The 13,761-nt window shown below is 49.6% G+C and overlaps 1 protein-coding gene across 2 annotated transcripts; it reads right to left on the bottom strand.

Moving 5' to 3' along the window:
* Positions 1–379: 379 nt before the first annotated feature.
* On the bottom strand, positions 380–11,082 carry Ccnq (cyclin Q). 2 transcript variants are annotated; one of them, XM_021720457.3, is made up of 5 exons: positions 10,843–11,082; positions 8,242–8,425; positions 6,535–6,667; positions 4,509–4,736; positions 380–909 (listed from the first exon to the last, which is right to left on the bottom strand). In XM_021720457.3, the coding sequence occupies exons 1-5, from the start codon at positions 10,958–10,960 to the stop codon at positions 820–822; spliced, it is 753 nt and encodes a 250-aa protein (XP_021576132.1). In that variant the 5' UTR covers positions 10,961–11,082; the 3' UTR covers positions 380–819. The 2 variants fall into 2 exon arrangements, with proteins under 2 accessions (XP_021576132.1, XP_005340651.1); XM_005340594.4 differs by having other exon boundaries at positions 380–849; positions 10,843–11,080.
* Positions 11,083–13,761: the final 2,679 nt, after the last annotated feature.

Raw genomic sequence — 13,761 nt, 5'->3', positions numbered from 1 at the left:
CAAGTGCTGGGCGGGTTGCTCACAAACCCAAAAGCTAGCCTTTCTGAAGAAAGGACTTGAGTGGGGAGTCACAGGGGTACCACGCATTGGCATCTCTTCAGACTCCCCTTCTAGACTGGCTGTCTCAACATAAATATTACCTTAGGACTTCCCGCTACACTGGGATCACGTCTGGTTTTCCTGAATACCAGTGACCTTCCCCAAAGATGGGCTGTGCTCTCAGCCCGAGTCGGCCAGCTCCCAGGCTACAGGGTTCCAGTGCACCCTGGAGCACAAGGGGCACTCTGTCTGGGGAGCATGTCAAGGGAAAATCAAGTTTCTGCCAACCCCCATGAGCCCCTGAGGACAGCACAGGTGCAGAGCAAAGACAAGGTCTCTGTTGATTTGCATCATCTTTTATTACACAAAATAAAATTCCATCTATGTTGCACATTCATACTTTCTATAAATCTGGCTTTACAAAATCCATAGGGTACAGTCTCATCTGTTCTTCAACTTTCCTGCCAGTGATATCACATCTCAACTGCAGTTAAGAGTCCTCTCAAAGGACAAAAGCAGCTGCAGCCACCCCAGGGCAGCAGCACACTGTGCACTCCCAGCCTGCCCGCTGGAGGTGCACTTCCCAGCATCATCTGGACCGCGGCTGCTGGGGACAGTCAGAGCGGCAGCATGTCATCGCCTTCACCAGCCCATCTCCAGCAGCACAACCAGTCCTCCCAGCTGGTCCTCTGGGGACCGGCCGTCACAGCGACGTGGTGGCACCGTCCCCAGGCAGCCGACCATCCTGGGCTTCTCTTTGGGCAGGCCTGGGCCAGGGCCTTAGGGGATCTCTGTGTCCATGGTATAAATCTGAATGAGATCAGACACAATATTATCAATGATTGGCTTGGTAAGGTCGTCACTAAACACCTAGAAAGGAGAAGGAAAACAGGCTCCAATTAGACTCCCTCTGTGTTAAGCAAGGCACCATCCACTATCACAGAAGGGCATTTCCCGGTCAGGGCAGGGGACATGGGGACTTGGCTATCCAGATGATGGTGGCTTGCCAGGCACAGTAGCGCATGCTCTCCTAGTGCCGCCATGGGCTGAGGCAGGATTACAGCTTGGGCAACTTAGCAAGACTCTGTTTAAAAGTTTAAAAATAAATAAATAAAAGGGCTCAAGATGAAGTTCAGTGATAGTGCATCCCTGGGTTCAGTCCTCAATACCAAAACCAAACAAAAAAGGAAAACAACAAAACAAAAAAAAACAGACCATGGTGACTCTCCTGTCAACCAGTTAAGCTCCAGCCTACTGAGGCTGATCAAAGACTATACAAAGCAAAGAACATTCCAGATGGAAGAGGCCTTATAGATCACTCAACCCGGGTATGATAAAGGACTTGGCCGAGGTCACCCACAGGGGTGGAGACAGAACTGGGCCCAGAGCATAGGCTCCTCCCTCCTATCTGGGTCTTTCTTAAATCAAGGGTCTCCAAGGATGTTGGCAAGAGAAAAGGGTAGAAGTCTTATTTCCAAAAACAGGTAGACTAAGTAACTTGGACTCTATCCCCAGCCTAAGCAGGCCCTGAGGAACAACTAGAACAGACATCCAGATTGAATGCACAGGAGTGCTCCCAAGACTGAGGATAATCCTTAAGGGACTGAAACTAAGGGGGAGATACAGTATAGAACAAACTTACAAGCCCAAAGCCTGAACCTCCCAAAGTTGAGTCTGGGTCCTGCCTGGCTCCTAGAGGATGACCTCTAAGGCCCTTGAACATCCTGCCTGATGACCATGTCTGGTTCACCAGGGTTTTAGGACCCAAGCCAGGTAATCTATGCTGATGCCTTGATGCAGGCGGGGGCCTTGGGCCACATGGAACTAGATGGACTTTGGGGTGGCTGGTGCCTGAACAATCCAGGTCAGCCACAAGGGTTCCTCCAAGACCAACCCCAGTAAAAATCCTAAACACAAGGGACCAAGTGAGCTTCCTGGGTGACAGTACTCAAGTGCACACTCTCCCAGCAAATCAAGCCTGAGGGTGCTCTGAGGGATCCCTGACTGCAAAGGAAGTTAAAAAGCAAAGCAACCTGGTAGGATGCCACAGTCATCCTGCACTGGGGAACCAAGATACTAAGAAGGTCAAGGCCTTAGGCTGAATCAAGGAAAAAACTGGACCTGAGTCCACACTTTTCAAAACCCCCAAAGGTAGGCCCCTCCATATCCTAGGGCCTACAACCTCAGATGGGAGACAGTGACCTGGAAATGTCCTAGGCCCTGGCTTAGGAAGCACAGCTGCCACCCTGGGTTCCGTATTGAGAAATACAGGCTTGCTTGTTAGGCTCTGCTACCCATGCACTCCTGACAGATGACTATTAAAAAGTATCCAAGGCCAAAATGTGGAAGCTACTCAAGTATGCATCAGTAGATGAATGGATAAATACAATGTGGTCCATCCCTACAATGGAATATTATCCAACCTGACACATACTTCAACATGGATGACCTTTGAGGACCTGATGATACTCAGTGAAATGAGCCAGTCACAACAATACAAATATTGTACGATTCCATACATAGGAGATCACTAGAGCAGTCAAATCTAAAGACAGTAGAATGATGTGTGCCAGGGGCTGGAGAGAAGGAATGAGGAGTTACTGTTTCACGGCAACAGGTTTTCCCTTTTGCATCAAAGAGTTCTGGAGGTGGTTAGTGGTGACAGTTTCACAGCTATGTTAATGTGATTAATATCACTGAACTGCATTTAAAAATGACAAAGGGCTGGGCATGGTGGAGCATGCCTGTAATCCCAGAGAATCAGGAGGCTGAGGCAGGAGGATGGCAAGTTCCAGGATGGCCTCAGCAACTCGGACAGACCCTGTCTCAAAATAAAAATAAAAAGGTCTGGGGAATATAGTTCAGTGGCAGCATGCCCCTGGGTTCAATCCCTAGTACACCACCCCCTCAAAAAAAAAAGTGAAGATAGTACATTTTATCTTATGTGTTTGTCACCACAAATTAAGAAAACAGTCAAGGGTAGGTGACAAAACCTACAGCATCTGATCACATCTCCAAGTCCAGTGGTGAGACACTATTGGCCTCTGGAACCAAGAAGACCTAGTGGCTTGACTCCACCTGTGGGAGACATCAACTTCCTAAGCATGGATGGCCTGGGTGTGGCTCTGGCTATGGAACTTTCAGCAACATTGTGTGATAGCCTGAGGCATTTCTGAGCCTACTGCCATCCCCACTCATCTTATTGGCACATAGCCTTGGCACACACAGTACAGGCTGGCTTCCCATAGGGAAGGCTCTTGTGCTGAACCCATGGCCAACAAGTAACAGAAGCAATCATGGAAAAAAGTAGCAGCTAAGAGCATATGAGGAGGAAAAGTGTTTCAAATATCAGACGTGAGCTTCCATGCACCCATGCAGCCGGGGCCTCACCGGGAGCAGCTCATCCCAAGGCAACTCACACTTCACCAGCCCAAAGTGGTGTGGATTCTGGAAGCTCTTGGTGTATGCAGCTCTGAGCCATCCAGAAAAGGTGAAGTCAAGTGTGACAGACTTTTAAGAAGAGCTGGGTGAACATGTGTCTGCCATCCCAAAAATGGCAACTGCTTTCCAGGCTGAGCAATTACTGGGTGAGTGCAATGCCCAGAAAACAGCCTTGTGATAGGGCCACTTCCTGGCTGTGCTGGGCCAGGGCAGCCGGTACTCCTCTTGGCAGGGCTGAGCATGAGATATGGAGGTGGTGCTGGTACATCAAGTGAAGTTTATAACTAGTGAAGACAGAGTAGAAAGAAAGCAAAATGGAGGAGGGCCAGCACAATGGGAAGCAAGGGAGGGCACTGCAGATCCAGCAGTCAAGGGACAGGATGACCATGCCCACCAGATGTCCTCAGAGAGCAGGGCCAGGAAGTGGTAGCTCCATCTGCTGCCATCTGATTCCAACGGAGCAAGGCCACTATATCCCTGTTACGTGAAACTCCCCGAGAAGACCACCCGTGAAGCAGTACTTCTGTCCACACAGGTGCTCTTCCCCCAACATGATCTTAAGGGTGTGTCTGGCCCAAGATTGCAACTAAGGCCATGTTCATTCAAATGATCTGTCACCAAATAGCAAGAGTGCCAAAGGGAAGATGATTATAACAGGGTATTTTTAAGCTTCAATATTACCAAGTGGCTGGGCGCAGCAGCACATGCCTGTAATCCCAGCAGCTCGGGAGGCTGAAGCAGAAGGATCACGAGTTCAAAGCCAGCCTCAGCAACAGCGAGGCACTAAGCAACTCAGTGAGACCCTGTCTCTAAATAAAAATACAAAATAGGACTGGGGATGTGGCTCAGGGGTCGAGTGCCCCTGAGTTCAATCCCCAGTATCAAAAAAAAAAAAAAAGAAAAGAAAAAATTCCAAGTGGCCCATGTCTTTCATCAAGGACAATTAACAGAAAGAAAATGGGTGAATGCCCAGTTAGAAGGACTTCTGAAAAGGGGGCACAGTTCAACACACTGAGTGGCTACCTCACCTGCCACCATGGCTTCTCAGCCTCAGACTCAGCAGGTACCTCAACTCCATAGACCTGCAGAGCCAGGTAGAGCACTGCCACAGCTAGGTGCTGAGCCCGGAACCGGAGACACAGTCCCCCGTGGTAGCTGTCACGCAGCAGGGCCCAGGCTGTGACGGAGATGGGGGTCCGTTGCCAGCTGTAACGATTCAGCCAGTTCTTGAGGGAAATCAGGTAATGGAGCAAGTACTGTAAAGACACAGACATCAGCCAGTCTGCCTTTAGGGCTTCGGCCCCCCATAACCCAACTCTTCATCGCTGCACTGTGGTCCCTTCACCCTCTCTCCATAAGCGGTCATAATCATTCCAAATCATTCCACCTCACTGCTTAAATTTTCCAATGACATCATGTCATTTAGGAAAAGCCCCAAAGCCTTCTGCTGGTCAACAAGCACTGCTTCCTTCTCTGACCTCATCTCCCAGTCCACTCTCCCACCATGCTGGAATGTACTGGGCATGCTCTAGAACCAACTCACCCCCACCCCTGTCTCCACATGCCTGGCCACTCTCATTCTCCAGACATAGCTCTGGAGGAACTTATTCAGGCCATTCTTGAATGCCATCCCCACAACAACACCCTCGATCCCAGGACCCTGCTCAATCCACCATGAGAAATCATCTGGGGCCCACTGCTCCAGCAAGCAGTGCCTTTACCTACAGACTAGAGGACGCTGCACTTTATGTGCCCAGCGTCTCAGGAGGCTGCCGCTTTCAGGAGGATTAGGGACTAGAGACTGCATTTCTCTAGTTTGTGTCAAGACCATAAAGCAGTGTTGGCCTCAACTCCCATGTCTCCATGACCTCCCAGTTGGGAGGTCAGCCTAAATCCCATGGCAAGCACTTAGGCAGCTTGAGCACACATATGACCCAGACACATCCTGGAGGGGTGACCTATATTACTGAGATTCTCATCTGCCTAGAGGAAGAGGAAGGGGCCACAGGCCAGAACACTGTTCCCAAGTCTTGTCACCTTGACAACCCTACCCCACAGCTGCCAGCACAGTTCTCACCCTCCCCTGGGATGCTGATCAGGTATTCTGATGATGAAAAATTACTGTGTAAAAATCCAAGACCATAGGTTTCCAGGGCAAGGGAGGGGAGTGAAAGGGTAGCATGAGATTTTAAAAGGGCACCAAAGGATCCTTGTGTGGATGAAGTTGTTTGGGACTGTAATAGTCATGTGATAAAATAATACAGAACTAAATATTCATAAACCAGTAGACTGTATCAGTATCAACATCCTGGCTGTGACACTGAAGGGGTCCCACTGGAGTGGCTAGGCAAAGATCACAGGGGATTGCTCTAGATTATTCCATACAACTGCATGGGAATCTATAATTACATCAATAAAAATCCCATTTAAAATGAAGAGAAGTCTTAGTATAGAGCCCTAAGCCCCACTCTCTGCAGGCTATCCTTCCAGCAGCCTGCACAGAGAGCTGACGTACCACAATGGCACATCCAAGTGCTCCTAAGAGTGGGCCTTCCCCTGTGCTGCTGTTTGTAATGGTCTTCTGTTAGACTTCTGTTGCCCCTAGAAGTTAAAAGGGTACCACTAGGACTTAGCAACTTGATTTTCCTCATGGATTTCTAAGCACAGCTGAGCTGGATGCTATAGTAACTCACAGGAAAAGGGACTTTGGCAGGTTTATAAAACCAGCCCTTCTCAGAGGCTCAGTAAGCACTCCATCTAGATGGGTAGTGGGCGCTGCAACATGGTTTCCTAAAGCCACACAAGTCCCAGCCTGTGGGCACAGATGAGCAAGCACAAAGGGGGCAGCTGAGATAAGACCTGCCCCAGAAGATTCCAGGATTGGGGTAAGGGAGGCTGGCTGAGCCACTGCTGCATGTGGAATCAGAAGCTCTGGTACCCTCTGCTCTTCGCTTGCTATACCCTCAGACATTAGAAGAAACATGCTTTCAGGCTATGGAACAAAGTCCTCACAGTCTCTAGAAATAGTTGTCAGTTTCCCCAGCATGCACGTACCTTGTGTGGATGCTGGAAGGAGACCTGGAAGCGCAAAACTCTCAGCATGAGGAGCTCACACTGCACAATACTGTCTCGGAGCTCCCAGAAGCGGGAGTCCAGCTCCAAGGGCTCACTGCTTGGGTTAAAGTACCTGTGTGGAGGAATTGCAATGCTTACAGTGGCAAGAGACATGTTTCCCAAGCAATGGGGCAGCTTCCAGTATTCCAAGCACTGAAGTCATATGATGTCCAAGCATAACCTACAGTTTCTTCCAGTATATTAACATGGGGTGACTTTATTTGTTTTTATAAAATGACTCTTCATCTACACATCTAGTGTACACAATGGCAACTGTAGGCATTGAGGAAAGAAGCTGGCTCCGAGTTTTAGTCCAATGGGCCATCCGCCATCATTCAGCAAGATTATCAAGAGCTAAGACAGGGTTTGTGCAACTACTCCAAAGGAAGCAGAAGCTTTAGCATGCCTAGTCTTAGGTAGTATAGCATTGGGGAGACTCTTCCTCACCTAAGATACAGCACCCAAGGCTTGCTCTTAGGGCCCAAGGAATGCATATAAACAGCCTAGAAAACATGTATTCTGAAAGGCAACATATTTCACTTTTATATTTCTTGGATTATTCTTCCTTTCTTCCAGATCTTTCTGTCCTTATTTACACCCTGTATGTCCACAACGCTTCCACCTACGCAAGATCCCCAAGATGTACGTGAACACAGTTCACACTCAAATGCTCAGAACTCTCTGCCAGTGACTCATCCTTCCTCACTGCTCACTCGTTTTCCACGATCCCTGCAGAACCCTGGGCCCCCTGTGCCCACATCTAATTAGGGCTCCACACAATTTCCCCTTCTACTGCTCCTCCCTGCTGGGGGCCATGCAATTATGGGTGGACTCCAGCCGCACTCTCTCACTCCGTGCCTGTTTTTATCTTAGTTTCTCCCTGTACAGCATGAACCTGTCAGGCTTAGGGGGTGGGGAGTGCTTTTTCCGTTACCTGTTTATTAAAAAAAGAACAAAATAGTTTTCTTCCTAATTAATTACAGTTCCTGGAAAGGCCCATGACGCACAGCTAGTCAGTAACTTTCCATAAATTTCATGTCTGTCTCCTGGCCACCCAGCCCCCTGGGCCTTGATGTAGCCTAAATGGATAGGCCCCTGTGTCCTTCCCAGCAGCAATACAACTGCTTGGCCCAGCTGTGCAACCCACCTCCCCCATGACCCCTGGGCAACTGGGACTCAGGTTCTTACACCACCTAAATATCCTAAATATGATGACTGCCCTGCTGGGTCTATAATGCCCCCCTCCAGGCCACTCAGGTCTGCTGGGCCCCACAATCCAACCAGCAAGGTTCTCTTCCATACTCTTCTGCCCTCAGCCATCTCCCTCTGTCCTGTCCAGGACAACAGATAACTCTTCTCTGACATTCTTCTCCAAGCTCCTTCTGCTCAACTTACCTCCACCCTGGTTAGCTTTGGAGGCTTCCCATAATTTGGCCAAGCTTTCCTCCCAGAGGTCCCTGGGCTCCTGACCCCAGGCTCCTTCCTGCCTTTGCAGCTAGTACTTCAGACACTGAGTCAAGCCATTCAATTGCTTCCTTCTGAGCCTGAAAGCTGGTACCTGGGCAGCAGGCTCAAGAAAGCATTTTCTGCCCCTGCCAGGTGAACAGCAGGAGGCCCTCCCAAACACCTCAACTAGGACACCAGTACCTGTTGGACACGTTGATGATGTCCCGAGTACGCAGGTGTTGCTCCTCCACTTTGCCAGCCAAATAAATGGAAGACATGGCAATCAGATAAGGGTCATAGGCATCCAGGTTGATCTCGCAGAAGAACTTATGGTATATGGTACAAGCAGTGGCAATGGGAATGGACTGCATCCCTAGCTTGACACCTACAGAGAGAAAGCAGGCAGGAGAATCCTTCAGTCCAATGCTCATTCACACACTGCTCAAGTGAGGGAGCTGCTGGAATAGGCCCTAAGGGTGCACACCCTAAGCAGAGAAGACCAAGAATGGTTAGCCTTGCCACTCCTTGCTGCTTGGTCTCTTGCAGGGTACCCAGAATTCTCAGACTCCAGAAGGTTAGCAAAGACGCTGGGGATGAGACTGCAATGCAGATGCCCCTTCAGGAAGACTGGGGCTCTGAGACTGTGCTCTTCTGACAAAGCCCCAGGTCCTACCCACACTATGGTCTGCAAACCAATAGTGTGGGTAGGACCAAACCAATAAGCAAAGGTTCTGACTATTGCTCAGTTACCAACTGGCATATGGGCTTCTGCACAGAAGCTTGGAAAGGACCAAGGACTGTTGTGTCTGTTTTCACCCAAGCAGGCACTGAGCTGGAGGTTACTCACCCTACAACCCACCTAACAAAAATCCTGTTAGGAAGACAGGAGGTAAAAGCCCTGGAGAGGGGGGGCAACCACAGGCAGAGAAGAGAAAAAGCAACATTTATGGCCATGGACATGCACCAGAGAAGTAGTCCAACTCACTGAGAAGTGAGCAGAACTCAAAAATCACAGATGAAGGGGCTGGGATTGTGGCTTAGCGGTAGAGCACTCGCTTATCACGGGAGGGACCCGGGTTCGATCCTCAGCACCACATAAAAATAAAGGCATTGTGTTGTGTCCATCTACACCTAAAAAATAAATATTAAAAAAAATCACAGATGGAGTGGAGTGGAGGGGTCAGGGCTTAACCTCTCCCCTATCACCCTCTAAACAGTTCCAAAGGGAATTAATGTACTGGGTCCCAAAACCAAAACCAATTTGCAATGATCAGATTAATAAGAGAAAGTTAACAGATGAAGGTGGAGAGCAACCAGTAAATAATCAGACTGCTCTCAGCATTCTCTAAGAAGGCAGATACTGTCTAAGGATACTGTAACAAATAACCACTAATTTCAGTGGCTGAGAAAACATACACTTATGCTCTCCCTATCCTGGAGATCAGAGTTAAAAATGAGTCTTAGGGGGCAAGTCAAGGTGTCATAAGTGTTGGTTCCTTCTAGAAGATACAGGAAAGACTGTTTCCTTGCCTTTTCTAGCTTTAGGGGCCTCCTACATTCCTTGGCTCCTGGCCCCTTCCTCCATATTTAAAGCTAGTGACACAGCATCTTCTAACACTGCTTTGGTTGCTATATGGCCTTCTCCTCTGTGACCCCCACTGCTTCTCTTTTGTATGGACAGATGTGGTGAAAATAGGCCCACCCACAATAATCTAGGATAATCTCCCCATCTTAAGGTCCTTAATTGCATCTGGGAAGTCCCTTTTGCTACTGACATTCACATGTCCCAGAGATTAGGACAGAGACATCTTCAGGGAACCAGTATGTAACTTCTACAAAGGGCAATGGTATATACAATGCTTATAAAGCAGCCCTTCGAAAACACCTAAAAAGTATGTTAAGGTCTAAAAATCAGATAATTCCTACATGGGATCTCATTCCAGAAAATGCGAGATAAGGTAGTGTTACTAGCCTGACCATCTGAGCAGATGGAAGGTAGCCAGATTGGGGGGGGGGGGGGCAACACATCCTTCCTTAATAAACTCTACAACTCTTGTAAATTTACAAATCATGGGATTAGCAGGTCTGAGGCCATTTCCTCAGACCATCTGGACCACCTTGACTTGAAAGCACATGTGCCCAAGCCTGTGCTCCAAGAAGTGCACATAGTGTCAAGGAAATAATTGTTAGCCAGCTTAATAAGATACTACTGAAAGAGAAAAAGTATTTCTATAGAAATCCCTGTGGCTTAGTTGCATCACTCTGGAAGCTGGCTGCCCAGCACTATGGTGGATTTAGCCAAGACTCAGAACTCTAGCTGCATCGTGGATGCCCAAAAGCATGCTGCAAAAGGCTCCTAGAGACCAAGTGCCAATCTTCTAGCATGCAGGGATAGGCGTGGCGGAAGGCGTGGAGGAAGGCGTGGCAGAAGGCGTGCCGGACACTACAGAGTAGCGGGCTCTCAGACTCTGCCCCGCCTAGCCGGAGTCCAGTCCCTAACCACATCCGCTCTTTGGGCTTGCGCGGTCTTCTGTGCAAGGGGGATACCAGCACCTCCCTCGCATCTCAATGCCTGGTACACATGGCAGACCGGAAAGGCAGAGGCCCTCAGTCCTGAGCAGACCTCCCAGCGTCCGCTAAGGCGGGTCACGCTGACAAGGCCTGGCCTCTTCCCTTGGCCGAGCCGCGCTTTCTCTGCAAAGCAACGGCCTGCAGGCTGGGCGCTGTGATTGTACAGCTCCGCGAACCCCGGTTTCCATGCCCCGTCCATGCAGGAACTGCCCTTTCCCTGGTGGCGGTTACCTGCCTCCATGATGAACCTCGTTACTCGGAAGTGCACCCTTGCCTCCGGCGCCGGCCGCCCCTGGGCCCCAGGCGCCACAGCCCCTCCTTCGCAGCTCTCGGGGCGAACGGTTTCCATGAGGCCCCGCCCCACGACCCCCCAGAGGAAGGAGAAGCGCCCCCGGCGCGCCGAGGCCGGCTCCGGGGGGGTCCTCGCGGCGGGCGCGGCCGCCCCGCCCCGTAGGCCCCGCCCCGGCACGCCTCCTCAGGTGAGCGCGGCTGCGCAAAGGAAGGCGATTTAGATAAGTGCGCAAGCGCAGGCGCAGGCGCAGAGGTCGACACCTCCTGGAGGCCTCCTTGCGCGCCTGCTCACCTCCGGACACCGTACAACCAGTCGGGGGAGGCGCACGCCCCGCCCCCTGGAGACACACCCCCTCCACACTCCATTTGCTGGACTTAGGAGTCCAAGTCACGCCCCTGGGAAAGTCAAGCTTTGCCTGTGGGAGACACAAGTTCTGACCCAGGGAGCGGCAACCGACCGTGCTACTCAGCGAGGACTCAGCGAGGTCACAGAATAAGGGTTAGGGCAGGAGGGCACCTCCACACACCCTAGCGGCCAGTCCCCGCGTTCCGACTAAGGCATCGCCCTGGCTAGTGGCCCAGCATGGCTTAGGACAGGGCGAGCTGTAGCATCTGCCAAACACGGCTAAGGACGTTTATGGGCGTGCCTTTTGAGGCGCCTGTGTCTGAATAGGCAGCTGCCACTAATGGGAGATGTTAGTGTTTGTAAAACCCAGATCCAGATTTGCAAGAGTGTTCAAACATGCAGATGAGACCTGATGGAAAGACTGTCGCAAAATGTGAGGAGGACCTTTTCTAAAGGAAGCATTTGTCTGGATCTAACAGGCACCACGCATCTGTTGGGAATGTAGTTTTTGCTCACCTTTCAAGCCTGGCACAGAGTAGCTTAATATATATTGAAAGAATGTTGAATATCAAACTCACATATTTACCATCAATCGTGTCTTCCACAAGCAAGAAACTGTGCATCAGGTGTTAGGGATCGAGAGCACCAAAGGAACGCCCAAGCTAGAGACAATCACTTGGGTCATTCTGACACATTCAGAAAATTACAATAATTGGAGACCACTGAGAATGCAGAGAAGAAGAAGCTGCTGATCCCTAGGCCCTTCTGCCTAGGTGATTCTATCTCATGATACTGTTGAAATCTCCACCTCCTACCTATCCAACTTGTCCAACCTCAATCTCCTTCCTTGTCACTGCTATATCTTTTCTCGATATTACTGGCTAAGTGTCCTGGGGCAGCTGTAACAAATGACCAGGTGGCTAAAAACAGGAAAATTCTGGTGGCTAGAAGTCTGAAATCGAGGTCAGCAGGGATGTGCTTGCTCCAGAGGCTTTAACAGAGGATTCCTCCTTGTTCTTCCAGCTTCTTGTAGCCTGAGTTGTTCCTGGACTTGTGGCAGCATCATTGTAATCTCCACCTCCATCTTCACCTGGCCTTCTCCCCTCTGTGTGACTCTGTCTTCTCATCTGTATCTTATATGGACAACTGTCATGGGATCTAGCCAGGATGACCCCCTCTCAAGATCCCTATCTTCATTGGTCAATAATGTCAGATTCATTCCAGTCTTTTTATTTTTTTATTTGAGACAGGGTCTCACTAAGTTGCCCAGGGTGTCCTTGAACTTCCAGTTTGCCTCAGCCTTCCAAATAACTGGAATTACAGGTGTGTGCCACCATTCCTGGCTCCCTGAATGATTCCTTTTCTTATTTTTTTCACATTCCTGAAACTGTAGCTCAGGCACATTTAAAATTAAAGATCAAAAATCCACTGAGGGGGGAAAAAGATTCCTATCTTCACTACATCTGTAATGACTCTTTGCCAAATAAAGTCACATTCAGAGGGTCCAGGGATTAGGACATGGACATATTTGGGGGGACTGCCATTCAGCCCATGACACCAGTTGCCAGAGTAAGCTTCCTAAAATTTGAGGCCAGAAGGGCCCTGGCCCTTCCTAGCACAGTCCAGGGATCCTTCACTTCAGGGGAAAGCCTGACATGCCAGTCCTTGCACAGTTATCCTGTTGACTGGCCAGCCTTAGGTCTCACCATTTTTTCTCTCATGATGTTATGATTTAGACATGAAAAGTTCCCCTCAAGCTCATGTGCGAAACAATGCAAGAATTTTTAAAGATTAAATGATTAAATCATGAAAGGTGTAACCTAACAGTGGATTAACCCACTGATTCCTTCAGTGGGTTTAATTGGGTGGTAATTGTAAGCATGTAGGAGGTGACTGGTGGAAGTAGGTCATGAGAGGTGGACCTTTGGGGTTAATACTTTGTCCCTGGTGAGCGAAGCTCTCTGCTACCTGGTTGCCATGCCTGAGCTGATTCTCTCCACCACACCCTTCTGCCATGATTTTCTGCCTCATCTTGGGCCCAGAGCTATGGAGTCAGATAACCATGGACTGAATCTCTGGAGCCATGAGCCAAAATAAACTTTTCCTTTTCTATGTTGTCAGGCCTTTTGGTTACAGTGATGCAAAACTGGCTGAAATACATGACAAGGGTCTCAGGCAGCTTCCCCAAAGGAGTTGATCTCCCATCTTAGTGTCTTTGCCTGGTGAAAGGATTTCTGCCCTACATGCTTCTCCCCAACTTGCTCTGAGGTGTATGTGCATGGAAGGGCACATGTATGAGTGAATTGAGTGTCTCTAGGGCTCCCAGCCCCCTGTGTTGTTGACATCTGTACTGCCTTGGACATTCTGTCACATCTGTTTCTTCTCAGGCTTTGAGCAATCCCACCCTCTCCACAGCCTGAGGCTGAAAACCAGGAAGAGCCCAGAACACCTGTCTCCATTCAGCCTCATGGTCAAGGCCAGGTCCTGTGTTCCACCAGTGTCCTGGGACAAGC

The sequence above is a fragment of the Ictidomys tridecemlineatus genome, chromosome X (genome assembly GCF_052094955.1).
Source record: "Ictidomys tridecemlineatus isolate mIctTri1 chromosome X, mIctTri1.hap1, whole genome shotgun sequence".
Lineage (NCBI taxonomy): Eukaryota > Metazoa > Chordata > Mammalia > Rodentia > Sciuridae > Ictidomys > Ictidomys tridecemlineatus.
Note: the sequence above shows the minus strand (reverse complement) of the source record. Positions and strands in the feature narration are given on the sequence as shown.

Bases quoted from the DNA above. Each gene is read 5' to 3' on its own strand.
- Ccnq (XM_021720457.3), bottom strand. From the start codon at position 10,960: ATGGAAACCGTTCGCCCCGAGAGCTGCGAAGGAGGGGCTGTGGCGCCT. The intron at 4,737-6,534 runs GTACGTGCATGC...GTGTCTTTACAG, and splicing joins CCTTCCAGCATCCACACAAG to TACTTGCTCCATTACCTGAT. The intron at 910-4,508 runs GTGAGGTAGCCA...TCTCCTTTCTAG, and splicing joins CTGAGAAGCCATGGTGGCAG to GTGTTTAGTGACGACCTTAC.